A 19,182-nucleotide genomic window follows, 5' to 3' on the forward strand; every position below is an offset into this window, starting at 1 on the left:
ACGTTTTCTCAATATATATATACTTCTATTTCAGAGCCTAAAAGATTCAGAAAGGAACTTTATGGGAGCAAGAAACAATGCACACAAAATTCCACAAAGACACTGCTTCCTTCCCTAGAATAGGGGATCATTTAATGAAATGTATCTCCCAAAATCTCTGGGGCAGAGAGAAACTGTAGAGCAATATCATAAAATCTGCAGCTGTGTTGCTGTTCTTAATAGGCCACGCTGTTTCCTTAGACCTCAGGAAGCCAAAACACACAGTCAGAGCAGAACTTATCTTAACAGGAATTGGCCAAAGCAGCACAGCAGTTAAGATAGATCAGCATCAAAACTGTTATTGAAAAGATTGTACACATCTTTAGGAATTTTCCCTTCAAGCAATTTGCTTACTCCAGGAAAGCTGTATCTATTTATGTTTCCAAACACTGGCATTTTTAGAAATAAAAACAATAGGATAGGCAAATAAACTTTACTATATATTGATAAGCATTAATAACTTACTTTTATTGCCCACCAAGGCAATCAGTGGCTGAGTTTCCAACTCCTCGCTCACTTTCTTCACCACAGTATACCAGTCTTCTAAATTCTCGAAGCTTTGATAATTTGTAATGTCATATACCAAGAGGATTCCCTGTCACAAAAGAGTTACAGAATATTTGTAATACACTACTTGAAAATAATATTAATACTAAATACTCTAAGTAATGCTTCAGGTAAGCCTAGAATCATGTAAAAATACAAATGAGGGCTATTCTATATATAAACTTACTTTGACTTAAGCTATTAGCAGACAGATAATACTGAATCTTTTCATTCAAGATAAACCCAAACCAAGTAAAGCAAGCTAAATAATAATTTTATCAAGTTATAAGTGGTTTTCTAGTAAGATATCTGGGATATGCTTGGTAAGTTATAATCAATGTAAGAAAATATGACAGAGGTAGAAAAAAGATGCAAGGCCTACAATCCTGTCTGTTACTTTCATGAGGTCAAATATTTAAACCTTTCAATAAAAAAACCATCTGCTGCTGCTCTTTTTAAATATTTTTTAAATGGAGATTCCATGACATCCCTTGATAGGCCATTTCAGTGTTTTAACACAATTTTCTTTAAATGAAATAAATCGATTTCCTCTTTTGGTCCTCTGTGCATCTGGAGAACAACATGTGAGTATCCTCCTTGTAATAACCCTTCGTGTACTTGAAGATAGTTAAGAAACTCCTTTACTGTCTCCTTTCCAGAATAAACAAACTCAATTCTCCAAACTTGCCTCAAAGGACCTATTTTCTATCCCTTTAATCATAGTTGTTGGTTCTTCCCAGGACACTCTCCATACAATTTTTTGACATCCTCTTTAAAATGAGCAATGTAAAACTAGATATGATACTGTAATAAGAGCATGAACAAAGCCAAATATAACAGAGGGATTGCTTCCTGCCTCTTATATATCATATTCCTTTTAATATATCCCATTATTTTGTGGGGGAAGGAGAAGTACGTACACACAAAAATAGCAGTGCCAGATTCTTGATTCTTATCCAGTTTGTGGTCAAACACTTAATACAAAGCTCTGCATACAATGTAAGTCTGGACCCTAATAGCATTTATGTCTCTTTCTTCTTAAGTTATAATCATAAATGTTGACTATTTTTTTTGCACCTATAATATACTACACATCTCTAGATCTTTTCATTAATCATCAGAACAAGCATGCAAAGCTGGTGTTATTATTCTCATTTTACTAATAAACAAAGATTAAAATAACCAAGGTCACACAGCTAGTTAAGTAATTGAGCCAGAATTTGAATCAAATATAAACTTTATATTTGAATAAATATAAAGTTCACTCATTCATTCCACAAACATTTGTCTGCCAACTATATGCCTAGCACTGTGCTGGGTGCTAGGTATATAAATTCCAAACCTCCAGGAACTCACAGTCTTGCATCAAAGCCAAGCACAAAAACAGACAAGTATACCAACACAGGAGTCACAGACAGTGATATCTTGGTAAATATTTACCAATTCGCTCAGGGAATGGTACGGGTGGGGATCGGAACACTGATTCCTGGTCTAGACAATCAACAAAACAGTACCTCAAGCCTGATTTGTCATGTTTGCCCATTTCTGTGGTGTAAATACTGTGTGGCTATTTTCACGTTATCAAAGTCACTCACTGATCACAGAATGTGGTAGGACATCACTATATAGCACCTCTACCACACAGGTATACTAAACATAAATAATCTCGAAAGCATAGATAATAAAAATATATAGCAAAATAACCCTAGCTGGTTTGGCTCAGTGGATAGAGCACTGGCCTGCAGACTGAAAGGTCTTGGGTTCGATTCTGGTCAAGGGCACATGCCTGGGTTGCAGGCTCGGTCCCCAGTAGGGGGCGTGCAGGAGGCAGCCAATCAATGATTCTCTCTCATCACTGATGTTTCTCTCTCTCCCTCTCCCTTCCTCTGAAATCAATAAAAATATATTTAAATATATATATGTGTGTATATATATATAGCAAAATAATTAGTAAGTAAGCATATATTTGTTTTTTATATAATTTGTAAGTTTATATATAATTTTTAACCATAAATGTATTCAACTGGCTCACAAAAATTCCTGAACTTAACAATAACTCTTCCAAATTGGTTCTAGCATACTGCTGTTATGGTCTTCCAGTATCATGCTCTTTTATTAAACTACACTGGCCTCCAAGTCACTTATTCTCTCTGAATCTTGGGTTATTTGCCTCTGAAATTAGATAACTGAGTTAAATCCCTTCCAGTTTAAATATTCTATAATTATTATGCAATATCACTTGCCTGATTCACTTTAGTAACTTAGACATCTATTTCTGTCTTCCCAAATGCACTGAAATAATGCCCAACACAGAATTATCCTATATAAAAAAGGCTAATATACAAATTGACCAAATGGCGGAATGACCAGTCACTATGGTGCGCACTGACCACCAGGGGGAAGACGCTCAACACAGAAGCTGTCCCCTGGTGGTCAGTACACTCTCACAAGTGGAGCACCGCTCAGCCAGAAGCTGGCTGTGGGTGAGTAAAGTGGCAGTGGCAGAAGACAGCCTCAGCAGAACATCCCCTGAGGGCTCCCGGACTGCAAGAGGGAGCAGGCTGAGCTGAGGGACCACCCTTCCCCACCTCCCCCACCACCCCCAGTGCATAAATGTTGTGCACTGGGCCTCTAGTTTGAAATAATGAGCATAATCCCACTTTTCTTATTAAGAATAAACCCCAGAACTGACCTCTAAAGAAAGCTAATCTTCAATCTACTAACTCCACCTCCAGTTGTCATGAGTGATAATACATGTGGTAAAAGAGCTCTGCCCTGGAAGTCAAATTATTGCTGGGTTGCAGTCCTGGCCCTACTATCTACTGCTTTGGGGCAATGCTTCTATCATCACCTTCATAATACTTGCCATGCCTAAGTGACTAAGTGAAGTAATAAAAAATACTTATTTTAAAACTAACACAATTGCTGGAAATTATTTTTATTATTCTGAGTGAAAAAGAATCACAGTTTCAAAGCAACTTAATGGTAGTTTTTACACTCATAAATTGAGCCTTGACCTAAGATGACTCTTAAACCTTAAGATTTGAGGAACCATTCTAATTAATATATGCAAAACTTCATCTCAACATGGGTCAATACTTGAACATGATAGAACACATGCAAATAAAACATGGCTACAATCTCTTAATAATCAGTACTAGACAGAGCTATGTAATAACAATTAAATACCATTGATCTAGACCAGGGTTCTATGGCCCACAGGTCAAATATAGTCCACATCCCATACTTTCATTTATTTATTTGTTTTTTTAAATATATTTTTATTGATTTCAGAGAGAGATAGAAACATCAATGATGAGAATCACTAATCAGCTGCCTCCTACACACCCTCACTGGTGACTGAGCCTGCAACCCAGGCATGTGCCCTTGACCGGAATTGAACCTGGGACCCTTCAGTTTGCAGGCCGTCATTCTATCCACTGAGCCAAACCAGCTAGGGCCCCATATTTTTAAATAAACTTCTAATGAAATATACTCATATTCATTGTTACCAATAACTGCTTTTGCACTACAACCGCAAAGTTGAGTAGCTGCAGCAGAGACAGTAGGGCCTACAGAATCTAAAATAGTTTCTATCTGGCTCTTTAAGGGAAAATTTACCAATTCCTGATATAGACCAATATGTCCTGTATTTCCCAATCAGTGATACCTATATATCTTCCAGGACTCAAGAAAGATAGAAGGATAAGCCTTTTTCATTAAACTAGCTATCTATCAACTCAAAAATCTATCTGTTCATATACCAGTTCTCAACAGCATTCATGTAAAAACTACGATTTTATCTCTGCTCCTAAGATGACAATTTTGTACCAGTTTTGACCTTCACCTCTATAGTGAAAACAAGAAAATCAAAAACACTAAAATACAAAAGAAATTCCAGGCCAGAAGGGTACTATATTAATCAGGTGATCACTTCATTAAGTATATAAATGTCTAACCACTATGTTGTACACCTGAAACTACTGTAATACTGTATATCAATTGTAATTGAAAAGTAATTTTTTAAAAAATAAAGGGGAAAATAAGAAATTCCAGGGCTTTCGGTTTCACCTCCAACATGTAAAGAGCTTGGAAGTTGTCACATTTGTCCTACAATCAGAAAAGAAAGCTAAACAAACAGAAAATAAATTACTTTTCTTGGATATAATAGAGCTGAGTTTGGCAGGTAATTTCCACCCTGAAATCCGGGAAGAGAAGTAAATTCAGAGAGTTATAACCCAAATCTGCTTACCTAGAGCAGAAACCATCAGAGCCAGTAAATGGTAGAAACATTTAAATGATAAATTTGATAAAATGCTGAAGGTTGAGTATGGTCTAGCTTGAAAATTCCTGGGGGAGTGAATTTTATCTCCAAGAAGCCCACCAGTTCCTCATAAAGAATCAAGAAAGATTCCTTCCTGGCTCTGGCATGGGAAGGGAGAAAGTAACCATTGTAAAATATGCACAGAGCATTATCCATAAAAAGAGATATTCTCACCAAGAGAAAAGGCTTAATCAGAGTCTTAACTGATGACATGGAGGAAGGGCAGTTCCTAATTACAGCCCCCTCTATCACCCTGTATCACCTAAGTGGGAAGAGCTAAGAAACCCCTGTGAAGGTCACAGCCCACCAAAAGGCCATGACTTAATCATAAGAGTACAGAATGTTTTCCCTCCCTCATACTTTACCAAACACCAACACAACTGCAGTATAATAGTAGTGGATTATAGCTGAAAAAGCTACAAGACACAAACTCCAACTAAGAAAGAATTCTTTAAGACACCCAGAAAAAAAGGAGAGAAAAACTCAAAGACATAGAGGAATTTGATGTCTCTGGCACCTACAGCTTCAGTTAACATTAAATTCAGACTAACTCCTGGCCATGTTAACATAAAACCTCACAATAAAGGCCTATTTGACTGAGTTCTTATTACTCAATACATCATGTCTAGCTTTCAACAAAAAATTAGAACACTAAAAGGCTGTTTGAAAAGAAAAAGCAATCATTAGAATCAAACTCAGATATAATAAAGTTGGAATTATCAGACCAAGGATTTTTATTTGTTTGTTTTTAAAATATATTTGTATTAATTTCAGAGAAGAAGGGAGAGGGAGAGATAGAAACATCAATGATGAGAGAATCATTGATCAGCTGCCTCCTGCACACCCCCCATTGGGGATTGAGCCTACACCAGAATCAGATATGACACAGAGTTGAAACTACGTCAGACCAAGGTTAAAATAACTATGATTAATATGTTAAAAATTCTAATAAAAGGGTAAGACAATATAGGTGACTAACATAAGCAAAGAGATATAACTCTAAAGAATAAAAATAAATAAATAAAAAAAAGGAGCCCTGGCTGAGTGGGATCAGGCCTAAACCGGCAGTTGAACATTCCCCAAGGGGTCCCAGATTGGAGAGGGTGCAGGCCAGGCTGAGGGACACACACCCCCCCGCCACTCCCATGCATGAATTCCGTGCACCAGGGCCTCTAGTTTAAAGTATAAAAATTGGTATCATAATAAAGCGGTCAATTTTCCAAGAAAACATAACAATCTTTCATGTACATATACCTAATAACAGAGTATCAAAATGCATGAGACCAAACTGATAGAACTATAAAAAATTCCAAATCCTCAGATCCAGTAATATAATTGGAGATTTCAACACTCTTTTTTCATTAATTGATACATCAAGCAGGAAACCAGTAAGTTGAACGGAACAGCACTAACAATCAGCGTCATCTAATTGACATTTATAGAACAGTTTGTCCAACAATATTAGAATTTACACTCTTCTCAAGTTCACATGAGACACTCACCAAGATATGCTGAAATGAGTAATCCTATCTTATGATAGACAAACATGGTAATTGACCGTACCTTCACTATGCCTCCCATTGGCTAATCAGCATGATATGCAAATTAACCACCAACAAAGATGGCGGCTAATTTGCATACTTGCAGGCAGGGCGGGATATCACCATCCCGCCTGCCCTGCCCCCAGCCGGGCCTGCTATCTGCGCCATGGGGCAGTGGGCGGCCCCTGTGCCACCCAACCCAGGGCGGCCGGGTGGGGCAGCGAAGGCTTGAAGGCGGCTCCAGCCAGAGCAAAGGCCTGGGTCCCGGGAGCTGGAGGAAAACCGGTGCCGGCAGCCAGGGGAAGGGAAGGCCTATTGCACGAATCTTTTTGTGCAACATGCCTCTAGTCGTTAACATAAAATAATAGAACATCTTAATAAAAATTAATATTTTTCTTGAACATTAACTTATTAGACACTGAATAACTGCACAAATTAATAAGTGTAACGCAAATAAACCAGTTTTTCTTGTTCTCCAAAAGTGCAATATTTCCTGTTGCGCACACCAAACAAGTCAGTACAAGACTAATGACATGGCAATCGGCTGCTAAAATATTTGCTGCTAGCATTAGTAGAGAGAAATGATGCACCTGCAAGTAAGGCACATAAGGGAAATGAATGCAATACAATTATTGTAACCAGTCACTAGCAAACGTTGTAGTTCATTATTAATAATTATGTATAACAGGATATTGTAAAAATTAAGTTATGAAATTTTTATTAAAACGTTTCTTACATACCGTTATATTGGCTGGGCCACAAAAATATTTATTGTGGGTCTTGTTTGACATGTTTGGACTACACTGTAGGCCATAAAATATACCTTAGCAAATTTATAAGAATAGATATCATACAAAGCATGTTAGCAGATAGACTACAATGGAATTAAATTAGGAATCAGCAATAGAAAGATAGCTGGAAAACTCAAAATATTTGGAGATTAAACGACATACTTCAAAATAACACATGGGTCAAAAAAAAAGTATCAAGAGAAGTTAAAAAATACCTTAAGCTAATAAAATCACAACCTATCAAAACTTTTGAAATAGAGCAATAACAGTGCTTATAGGAAAGTGTATAGCACTGAATGTACATTTTAGAAAAGAAGAAATATCAATAGCCTGAGCTTCCACTTTAGAAACTAAGGAAGAAGAGCAACTTACGCCTAATGCAAGCAGAAAAGTTAAATAATAAAAATTACCTAGAGATCAATGAAACTGAAAAAAGGAAAACAATAAATAAAATGAATAAAACCAAAAACTGGTAACTCTCTAGCCAAGTTAACCAAAAAGGGAGGTATAGAAAAGAGACAAATTAATAAAGTGTATCACTACTGATCCCACAGACCTTAAAAGGATAATAAAGGACGATAAGCAACTCTATGGCTAAAATTTGACGACTTAAATGAAATGGACCAATTCTTTAAAAGACACAAACTACCAAAATCATAAAAGCAGACACTGACTCCCAGGGCCTCTTCCCGCCAGCTTCAGCACACCAAAGCCAAACCTCTAAGTGCTCATCTCTTTGGGAGTCTATACAAGCACCTCAAAGCCCTAAGTCTCTCACCACATGGATCAATCCAGACCTCTTGTGACTCCTTCCAGAATTCTATCAGAATCTTCTCAGCCAAAAGAAAATACAACTCCCTCACAAATCCAACACATCTTGGTAACAACTAAAATCTGAAAAGAATCAACTGGGGATACTGGAAATAATTTTCTTGGTAATCTTGTAGATATCTAAACCCATCACCATGTGTCATGTCCCTGGTACCCTCTTTTACCACCCATCTACCCACTATTCATCCTTTTCCTATGTCTTTATCCCCTTACTACCCTGTGCTTCCGCTTCCCAATTTGCCCTACCAGTGGCTCCTCTTCTTCCCAAATATTTCTGCCATGACTTCTGGAAATCAGATTTCAGGCTTAATAAATCCTGCTATATTTTCAAATTCTTCAACACTAATTTCCTCCATTTTCTATATCTTAACATCTTTCTCCCCTGCAATTCCCTTCTCTTTGTAAACCTCAAGACGTTTAGTAAATATTATGTAAAATTACTTCATATAGTATTTTGTTTTCATCTATTTCACTTATCACCATATCTAATAAGCATGATGAGTCAGTAAATCAAATGGATACCATTTGCAAAGGAATAACTGGTAGGAGTCTTGAAGAAACAAACACTGGTGGGAACACAACAGTCTTAGAAGGTATTTCATAGATTTATTTCTAAGTTTTATAAGGCACCATACACATACAATTTAACCTTCCCTAAAATGAAAAGTTCCCTATTCTCAAAATAAAAGGTGATTTTTCTCCCTGATTTGTATGACAAATAATGTACTTTAGTTTTTAATTATATATAGAAATAAATCATATAGCTATAACAACAGCCATAACAACATATACTTTGAAATAACTACAGTCTGTAAGAAGAAATAGCAAAGCAAGAGAGGTCTGCAAATATAATTAGATATAAGTTGGCAAAAATCCAACTAAAAATTTCATAATAAAAGATAGCAGAGGGGCTCAGGGAATCCCACTTTCGGATGTGATCTCTCCTCAGTTGTCATACCAACACCAAATCCTTTTGTTGGTGGTTAACAGGCTGGCTCATCTGTGTGGGGCACTGGCACACAATAATAGTTATGTTCTAACTCACAAATGACTATACTTCATTGAGCTTATGCTCAGTAGGGCAGTGTTTGCTAACCACTTAGATTCCAGGATGGAAAGAGCTACAAAAATGAAACATGCAGTTCTTCTCTGAGGTTTGTTATTAGCCTCTGTTAGCCACAGGTTACAAGGCACTAAACACTACGTACTGTGTGTTTGCTTGTAACCACTATGAAAAATAGTCTATAACATCTTTCTGAAGACTCCTAGAAAATTTAAGGCAATTCTAAACCTGGGAATTTAACTGGGATATACTTGAATTCTTAGAACAGTTCTTGTCAAAATATCCCACTAATTCTTTCTTGGGTGTCAATTCAATTTTGTTTCACACAGTACTACTCAACAGACTATTTAATACTAAAGTTTAATGCTATTGGGGGGGAGGGGAGTGAAGATGATAAAATAATCAGTTTTATTTGAAACTAAATCAATTTCCAAACAACAAATAAGCTTCTTCATGGATGTTTTAAAAAAAGATTCACTAACTTAATAGCTCTGATGGTTTTAAGATAATTATTTTTATACCCAATATATAAACTAGAGAATCTAAAATAAAATCCTAATAATACATTAAATTGATGTCCTCAAAACAGTTCATCAAAACATTATTTATGAAGAGTTCTATCCTGTAACGTGTTTGCTAAAATATAAAGTATTCATGAGATAGGTAACAGATAGCATCAACAACTCTAGAAACAATATTGATCCACTTTGAAGAATAATTATATGATATAATATAAAGTTAAGTATATTTAAATGCTACTAGAATTATTTGAAAGTATTATTCTTGAAAAGTAACATTTCCCCTAATTTATGGTAGTGAATTGTAGTTAGAGCTTCTCTGACCTGGATAAAAAAATTACACATATTTTAACAAGAAACTACTAGTAAATGCACTTTATATATTTTACATAGCATTTAATTTAAAATCTCTGGAAAGAAAAGAAAATTTATTATATTATCATTAATTTATGACAATTCATTTTATCATCTCAGAATTACTAGTTTCCTGAGACACTTTCATGCAAATGTTAATGGACCTCTCAGAAGTACTATATTATATTGTTGTTTAATAAAACATGGTATATGCTTACAACATTCACAGAAATTGTAAAATATAAATAAGACACCATCAAACAGAAAAAAGACCACCTTCAAAATAGAAATCTTACATAACAAGTTCTAAAAAATATATAGCATTCTCTTCCTCCCAAGATATGAGGTGAATTAGAAGAGAATAGAGAAATTTTACTAACCTCAAATACTCTCAAAAAAGATGGAAATTTCTGAAATTTCTACAAATTTGCCCACAATGCCTACTAATTATAAGCAGGTATGTAATAGTATAAAACATACTCTGTACAAAAGATGATGTGAGGGGATGTCATACAGTATGAATGTACAAAATGCCACTAATTATATACTTTAAAATGGTTCATTCTATATTACGTGAATTTCACATTAATATTAATTTTTATATACCATAATTTTATAACATTAAGAAAACTTTAAATAATTTACGTATATCAAATAATAATTTTTAATGACTTTACATATGGTAAAATTAAGATTTCAATACATGAGTGTAATATTTCCCTAAGTTTTAAATGAATTAATTAATTAAATTTTATCTTATTTTCGCTGAGATGCATAAAATCTTCCTGTTCTCCACTAACTCTAGCTCCATCTATAAAACATAAAGATTTTATTTGACACTCAGAATCAAATATCATAAGAAGCTTGACTAATCTAATTTTCTTTTTTTCTTTTTAATCCAATATGTGTCCTTGAAGATAGATCTTAATGGAGCAACGTGGATAGAGATTTTTATTTTCAAATCCCATTTTACCAACTATGTGAAACAAGGACTGTTGATTTCCACAAATCTCTGTTCAGCAATTTTTCTTTAGCTTAATATCCACTTTAAAGATAATCAGTTTAAAACAAAAAATTAAACAACAATAAAGACAGAAACCAAAACCTGAGATGTACCTTTTAAGGAAAAAAAAAAAACATGCATAAAGTACCAAGTCGTATGGTCACAAGAGAAAATGTTAAGTGAGCAGGAAGGCTTTTCAGGAGACAAAGAACAATCTATCTATAAATATAAAACCCTAAGTGACTGTTCAACCGTTCAGCCAGTCATAATGATGTGCACTGACCACCACGGGGCAAACGCTCAATGCAGGAGCTGCCCCCTGGTGGTCAGTGCACTCCCACAGGTGGGCACCAGATGCGGGGCTCACAGTTGGCTAGCGCTGCTGCAGTGGCACGAGCCTCTCCCATGGACAATCCCCCTGCATGCCCTTCCTCCATCTGGACCAGGACTGGGATTGGGACCGGCATCAGGACTGACTGGGTACAAGGCCGCGGCCGCTTCTCGGTCATGGGCACACCGGTATCTCCCTAGGACGGGCGCGCAGAGACCGCAGCAAAGCAGCAGCAAGCCTACTCAGCAGCAGCAGGCAGCAGACACAGCAGGGCCAGGATGAGCAATAGCGGCGCAGTGCCCAGCCTGGGTTTGGACTCCTCCCCAGTGGCCTGCCACTTCGCACACTACTACATCCCTCAGGGGATACTGGACTGCCGGTTTTGGCCTGATCCCCACAGGAGGGACCCCACCAGTGCACAAATCCATGCACCGGGCCTCTAGTGTAGAAGAAAAGGCAAAGAAGAGTTTTAAGAACCCAATCAATGTATCAATCATATAAAAAGCAAAAGTAGGGCCTTTATACATGATCAGAACCATATGAGCCTCATTTACGTTAAAAAATAATTCAGAGAATCTCTTTTTCATCAAAAATCAAAGTAATAGTATTTAACAATCATCAAACTTCATGAAGAAGAGTGCTTAACATTATCTGTCTTCATATTCTAGATTCATTTCTTATAGGCAACATAGTTCTACATAACCAAGTTCTTATTATCCCACTAAAAACATCAAACTCCTCCCAGTGCCTGAGATGATATGAAGGAGACACACTAATTAAAAGTGGAAGAAAAAGCAAAAATTAATAGCATGTCCATAATTAACTTTTTAAAGTATACTACTACCATGCACATTCCCTATTTATACAATATTTTAATTTAAAAACATGTCTATATAAGCTCATGTTGCCAAATAATTTTTGTTATATAATATACACATTTTCTTCTGAAAAGCCATCATTATATTAAAATATTGTATGTGCTTCATATATATAATTAGTCATACTTAGTTTTCTGATATAATATAGTGATATATCTATTAAATCTGTAGAACTATAAATATTTAGCAGACTAGTTCATATAACAAAAATACAGACATAGAAATATGCTTTTTGTCCTCATAATTTAAATGAAATGACATTTTCCCTTTCTATATTTTTTATTCATTCAGCTTATATATTTTGAAAGTTTTCACTATTCTGAAGTCAGCTAATAAATATCACGGTAACAATTATCATTACATTTATTCAACTGCTGATAATAATATCATGTAATATAAGTAGCATATGAAAGCTATTAGAGTCACAGCAGTTCCTTAATCCAAATCATTCCAAACAATTTGGGAAGGATGAAACCAAAGGATTAGCATAAATATAAATTTAGTTTCTCTACATATCAAATAGAAATCATGTCCAAAAAAGTGTGTGTGTGTGTGTGTGTGTGTGTGTGCCCAGTTAAGTGTGTTTGTGAGAAGAGTATTTTCAATATCAGAATAATCACAGAATTCATGTCATACCTGGGCTCCATAGATATATTTATCCAACATCTTGCCTCCTATTGTCTGCCCTCCTATATCCCAAACTTGAAGTGTAACATTCAAGTTTCCTAAAATAAGGAAAACAAAAAAGGAAAATAAAAGAATACAAAAAAGTTAAGTAACAATGTAACAATTGAATCCAGTTTCACAGAACATTAAATCACAATCATAAACTCTGAACCTAATTTGCCTTTTATTATACAGACTCATGTAGTCAGATATTCGGAAGAATAAAGTAATGTTACCAAAAGAAATCACAGTGGAAATTTAGGCTTATGCTTTTACCCCATTTCCATGGAACCACATTTTTAATTATCTTTAAAACAAAAGAAAATAAAGAAAGCATTAATTCATAAATTTCTTAAATCTTTTTTTAAATATATTTTTCTTGATTTCAGAAAGAAAGGGACAGGAAGAGATAGATAGAAACATCAGTGGTGAGAGAGAATCATTGATTGGCTGCCTCATGCACGCCCCTCACTGGGGCCCAAAACCAGGCATGTGCCCTTGGCCGGAATCGAACCTGGTACCCTTCAGTCCGCAGGCCAACGCTCTACTCACTGAGCCAAACTGGCTAGGGCAAATTTCTTAAATCATAAAAAATTTTTCTTGAACAGAAAATAGAACAATATAGTATTTGTAACTGGAACAAGAAAGATACTTTAAAAATAAAAATTGAATTTTATATACTAACCTACCCTATTGCACATAATGAATTTTACTGTTAAGTTCCATACTCTAAAGGTTCTAAAGCCCACAGAATGATAATAGACAACAAAATGAATCCATAGTTTCAACTTGAATAAATTTTTTAAATTTAAATGTCAGCTATTATATGCAATAGTAAACATAATAAAAAAAACACATGTTTTCAAATTTAACTTATAAAATACAAACACAATCGATTATCCTCTTCAGAAGTGAGGTAGGGTACATACCACATGTATCACTAAATATGATGCATTTATACCTGTTCAAAGCATTTCCATTGAAACAAATTATATGTGCTTTCAAAGCCTTCATAAAATCAGCTTTATGATGCTTCTTCCATGCACAAACATTATAAAAATACAAATCAATCTTTAAAATTTTGTAGTTGATTTTGCAAATTATTGATAAACTACTCTCTCTAATCAATACAATTAATGACTAGAAAAAGACCATGTTCAATATGCTTTGTAGTTTAACATTTCAAACTATTTCTTCTAATAAAATTATGCAGTTTTCTCCAAAGGTAGGCAAAATTTCAGTATCTTCAAAATGAGTTCCCTCACCAAAAATGTATCTTCCTAAAAAATTTGCAAATCAGAAAAACTCAAAATAAAAACTTAGAAACTAAAAAATTAGTGTCACCTCAAACACAAAAAAAAAAGAAGAGAAAAGGACTATAAAATATATGAATTTTTATACCAATGTAAAACAATAAAATCGGAAAATGTTAGTCAAACCATTCAACTTTACAACTGAAAGGAAAGCACAACACTGGACTAACCAGCCAAGTTTTGCCCTTAACTCTGAGTTTTGGGTGTTGGGTATGCATTACAATCTTTCCATTATTTGGATGTAGGTCTGTTCATCTGCCAACATGCAGAGGATTTACATGAGGAACCTCCATTAGCATTAATGAGAGCTACTGAAGTTTATCACCTGTCATCATTCCCACATACACTCACTTTTGACGTTCACAGAGTAATGACAGAAATGTTTTTAAGCTCTATGAATACGAAAACCAAAATGTCACAGACTAAGACTTGTCCAACAACTTGTAAAAACATAATTTCTTAAAAATCTAAATTTTTCAAAATTCAAAGCTGAACTCATTCCCCTATACTGCTGTCTCAAATTAAGCAGGCAGGGCTAGCCATCATTAGAATTATATCAAATAATTTCAGAAGCCCTTAGGTAAACAGGCAGTATTCCACTCATTTTATTTGGAAAAACTCTTTACAATCAGTATCTAAAAATATTAATATTTTTACAGTAGGGTTTTTGGCAACACTTAATAAAATACATCTACTCCCATTTTTTTCAAGGACAGTAAAACCTATCACTTAATTTCATATGAAGATATACTAAGCCTTTTTCCTTTAAGTTCTGATATTCAGGTCCTATCTGAATTAAGTGTTATGAATACTTCAACTATAACTTTAGGAACATGATCTTCATGACATGTTTTCAAATTCTGAGGACAATCACCTGAAGACTCTACATCATTTATTCAACTGTCTCCAAGAGGTTTATACTGTATTTATGTGTTGAGGGTATTTTTTAAACCCATACCTTTCCGAATAAGCACTCTTTTGTGGTTGGCTTGTTTTTTTTTAATATACATATTCTAGTGCTTCAGAAATAAAAACTGCTATGCATTACTGATAACCCATTAACATGCAATGCTAGCAAAAGAACAAAGCAAAAAAGAAAATTTCTACTACCATTACCTCAACAAATATTAACTTTTAATTATTACATATATCTAGAAATATAATTTTAATTGCCACATTTGAATTTGAGATTAACACATAAAAATAAAAATGAAATCACATAAACATGGAATTCAAATCAACATCACTTTAGTTTCTGCACACATAGACATGAAGTCTCCCAGTATATTTTCAAAATAGCATACCTATGAAGCTATATAAATAACTAATATTTAAATAATATTGCAAAACTTTTAAAAATCAAGAATCTATCTAATATAATTTTCTAATAAAAAAACATTAAGAAAATTGCCAGCAATCTAATCCCAAATCAAAATTGTACAAAATTCCTGCTCCTTTGTAAGAAAAGACATGTAACTAGAGAAAAAAAATAAATAAATGAGGTGACAAAATACAGGTAAGTTTCTTTTGGTATGAATCAAAGCCACAAAGAGGATTCAACAGTGACCTTATAAAAGTACACTTGGTGCCTTGGTTAACCTTACTTAAAGTGCTGCATAGTCAAGATGGAACTAAAAACACAAGTCTGCCCACTTCTTGTACTAAAGACTTAGAAATCCTTTTCACAGTAGAACGCTGTTTACTGGACTGTACCCACAAGCTTCCTGAAAGTATTTTGACTAAGGCTCTTAAGAAGCTCTATCAGCAGAATCTCTGACAAACAGATAGACTATTTTAAGCAGTAAAATCTGCACAGTGGTTGCATCCAGACTATACAGCATACCAGATCATGAAATACACTAAAATGGATGAGTATTTGCAAAGTAATGACTTTGAAAACGTGCATGAAGAGAATGTGAATAGCTGGACAGGCAGTATTACGCTGCTAACAATCTGAAAGGACATAAGAGTTACTGGAATACTAATAAATACTAGATTTGATTACTATGCTTCTTTAATATAAATCCCATAATGCTACCTGCAATGTTTTAGCAAAGGATACAAATATTGATCATACTATATTTAACAGTTACAATGAATTAAAATTAAGGTAATGTATATTAAGGATATACTATGACTTTGTAATTTACTCACCTTAATAGGTAAATTATTTCTTAATTTACCAATTAATTATATAAAATCAAGATACATTAAAACTATTTTTTCCTACTGAAATTTCTACCATAATGTCTACTTAATAGAAATAAATCCAATTGCCTTTTCAAAAAAAAGGAAATTTCTGGAACTCTGCCCATCAAAATAAAACTGAATCAGGAAAATTAAAATATACATTCATTGAATATACATTTCCTAACATCATTTTTTAACCTAAGTACTTTCTAACTCTAAAATATTAAATTATAAATTTGAATTTCAAAAATACCAAACATTTTTTGCAGAGTAATCAAAATTTAAAAATTGATTAGTATTGTGCAACAGATCAGAAATCATCACATCTATCAAATATATAAAATGTCCAAAATTAGTCTTAAAATGTTTTTAATGTTTGAATAGGTACTTGCTCCTTTATTTAAATGTCTGAACTAGCCGAACCGGTTTGGCTCAATGGATAGAGCTTTGGCCTGCGGACTGAAGGGTCCCAGGTTCGATTCCGGTCAAGGGCATGTACCTTGGTTGCGGGCACATCCCCCGTGGGGGGCATGCAGGAGGTAGCTGATCGATTTCTCTCAGTGATGTTTCTAACTCTCTATCCCTCTCCCTTCTTCTCTGTGGAAAATCAATAAAATATATTTTAAAAAAAATGTCTGAACTAAAAAATCAGAAAAATTAAACAATATTAATGATACAGAAAGATGGTGTTTTTGCTAATTAGCATCAAAAGAACATAGTCAATACCTAAGTACATTCTGGGATTCCCTGTGTACGACTGGCACTTCTGAAAAAAACTGCTCTAAAAGTATGTTTTCAGCATGTATATTATGTGATAATGCATGTATTCTGCTAGTGACTGCTGTAAATATTATGAATGTAGCAGTAACCTACCCATAAGAGTGAGAATGATGAAAATAAAATGAGATTTTTGGTTTTTAATACATTAAAAGAAAATACAAGTGAAACTAAATATGCATGTTTCTCATTTAAACCTCTTGTTGAAAAATAACTCCATTAATAGAATATTAGAATTCTTTTCTCATACTGTGTCTTCTAATTTCTTTTTCTAAATACAGATCACCACAAAATATAAGAGCTTATTACTAGTAAGATTTGCAGAATACCTTAAATTACCAAGAGTTTTCATTAGCTGTTCCAGAACTCTCATGGAGAGCTGAGAGATGGGGTGCTTGAGAGGTTAAAATATTTTCATAATATTAGATTTTACTAAACCCTTTCCACTATCACTCATATCCCAGGACAGCATTCTGACACTACACTTGCAACTGTTTTTATTCAAATGGGTTTCCTCAGAGAGGAGAGGGATACACTAGTTTATAAGGCTAATCAAGATAAACTGCTTTTAATAAAATACTTTAAACATATAATTTAACCATCACAGTGAATGGACAGAAAATTTTAAAGCCCCAATTGTTCAGTAACTAACTTAAAACAGAAACCACTCTTTTTTTGTTATTATTTCCCTGTATTTCCCACAAAATGTGCTGCTACTGGCATCTAAATAGTTTCTTTGCATGGTGAACTGAAACATCTTGAATGCTCAAACTGTATTTTTATGAGTGCCTAGGGACCCTAAATTTTAGTGGTCTATTAAATGCCAGCAATTTCATGCTGCCTTGCATAAAACAGCATTCACATATTAGAGCACAGAAGTTCCATAGCTACATTATACTTCTGGTCCAACTTTCTCTCAAACAAAAAACTGAAGCAGAGGCTAATCAAAATAATATTTTAAAAAAATAATCCTTTCCAGCCTTTTCCATTTACTTTATATGGTATCTGTTGATAACAGTATAGCGTTTGATTTTTTTAAAATGTTTTAGAATTTTATAAGCAACTATTGTTTATCCTCAAAAAATCTGTAGTAGTCAAAAATAGTAGGAGAGTAGAGAAGTATTCATATATAAACTTTATTCTCACACCATGGACAATGTCTTCATGGTAGATGCTGATGAAAATTAATCTCCCTAAATAAACAGACTGATTACACATATTTTCATGTAGAAGCAATCCCAAAATTTATTTTACACATTTCTGCCTATGTCTCTTATTATAAAATATGCACAATTTTCTATATTAAACTTTTAGTCTCTTACCTGGCAATGTTATCCTTCTCAAAAAGAAATCCAGTCCTATAGTTTGTTTGTACTGTTTCCCAAAAGTTTCTTGAGCAAAACACGTAGCTAGGGAGGTCTAAAAAATTAATGCACATAATATCAAAATTAATGTCTTTGTTTTAGAAATTTAACATCACATCACTACTAAATCTTATTCAGTAATATTAATATTACTATTAATATTAATACTCCCATTAATCCAACAACTTTAAGCTGTTGTAATCAGTTTCAAGAGGAAGAGGAACTTAACACGCCACCAGGTAAACTTCACTTGCCAACAGCTATCAGTGGAGACAACAAACTGCTAGATCTCTTTAAATCTGCAATGTCAAGCTCCTTTTCCTAGCTGGAAATTAGAATTTGAAATGTATCAACAGAGAAAACTAAAGCATCATGATAAAAGATCTGAATCTTATATATCCATATATATCAGTTCAATTCAAATTTCAGAAAACTCTTAAGTTTATTTTTGCGGTTAAATAATTTGAGTAGTTTGTGCCCTCAGCCAATAATAAAAAATGATCAAGGAGGGAAAAGACTGTTTATGTAATTTCTTTTCTTCTCCCCCTCCCCACAAGAAAAGTATCATTAAATATCTAATTTGTCTCTATATTAAAGCTGTTAAAATAATGAAAATAATTCTATATAATAATTCTGATAATATATAATCCTTA

The 19,182-nt window shown here is 34.1% G+C and overlaps 1 protein-coding gene across 2 annotated transcripts in view; it reads right to left on the bottom strand.

The window, feature by feature from the left end:
* RAB28 (RAB28, member RAS oncogene family) overlaps positions 1-18,604 on the bottom strand; it is a 66,857-nt gene extending 48,253 nt beyond the window's left edge. Inside the window, exons 1-3 of one of the 2 annotated variants that reach the window (XM_015571860.1) lie at positions 18,488-18,599; positions 12,856-12,944; positions 505-634 (exon numbers count right to left, since the gene is read on the bottom strand). In XM_015571860.1, the coding sequence (XP_015427346.1) occupies positions 505-634; positions 12,856-12,885 (160 nt within the window). In that variant the 5' untranslated portion in view covers positions 12,886-12,944; positions 18,488-18,599. Of the gene's footprint in view, positions 1-504; positions 635-12,855; positions 12,945-18,487 lie in introns of both variants that reach the window. The other variant, XM_015571861.1, reaches the window with a different exon arrangement.
* Positions 18,605-19,182: the final 578 nt, after the last annotated feature.

Source organism: Myotis davidii, unplaced genomic scaffold, assembly GCF_000327345.1.
Source record: "Myotis davidii unplaced genomic scaffold, ASM32734v1 scaffold204, whole genome shotgun sequence".
Classification (NCBI taxonomy): Eukaryota; Metazoa; Chordata; class Mammalia; order Chiroptera; family Vespertilionidae; genus Myotis; species Myotis davidii.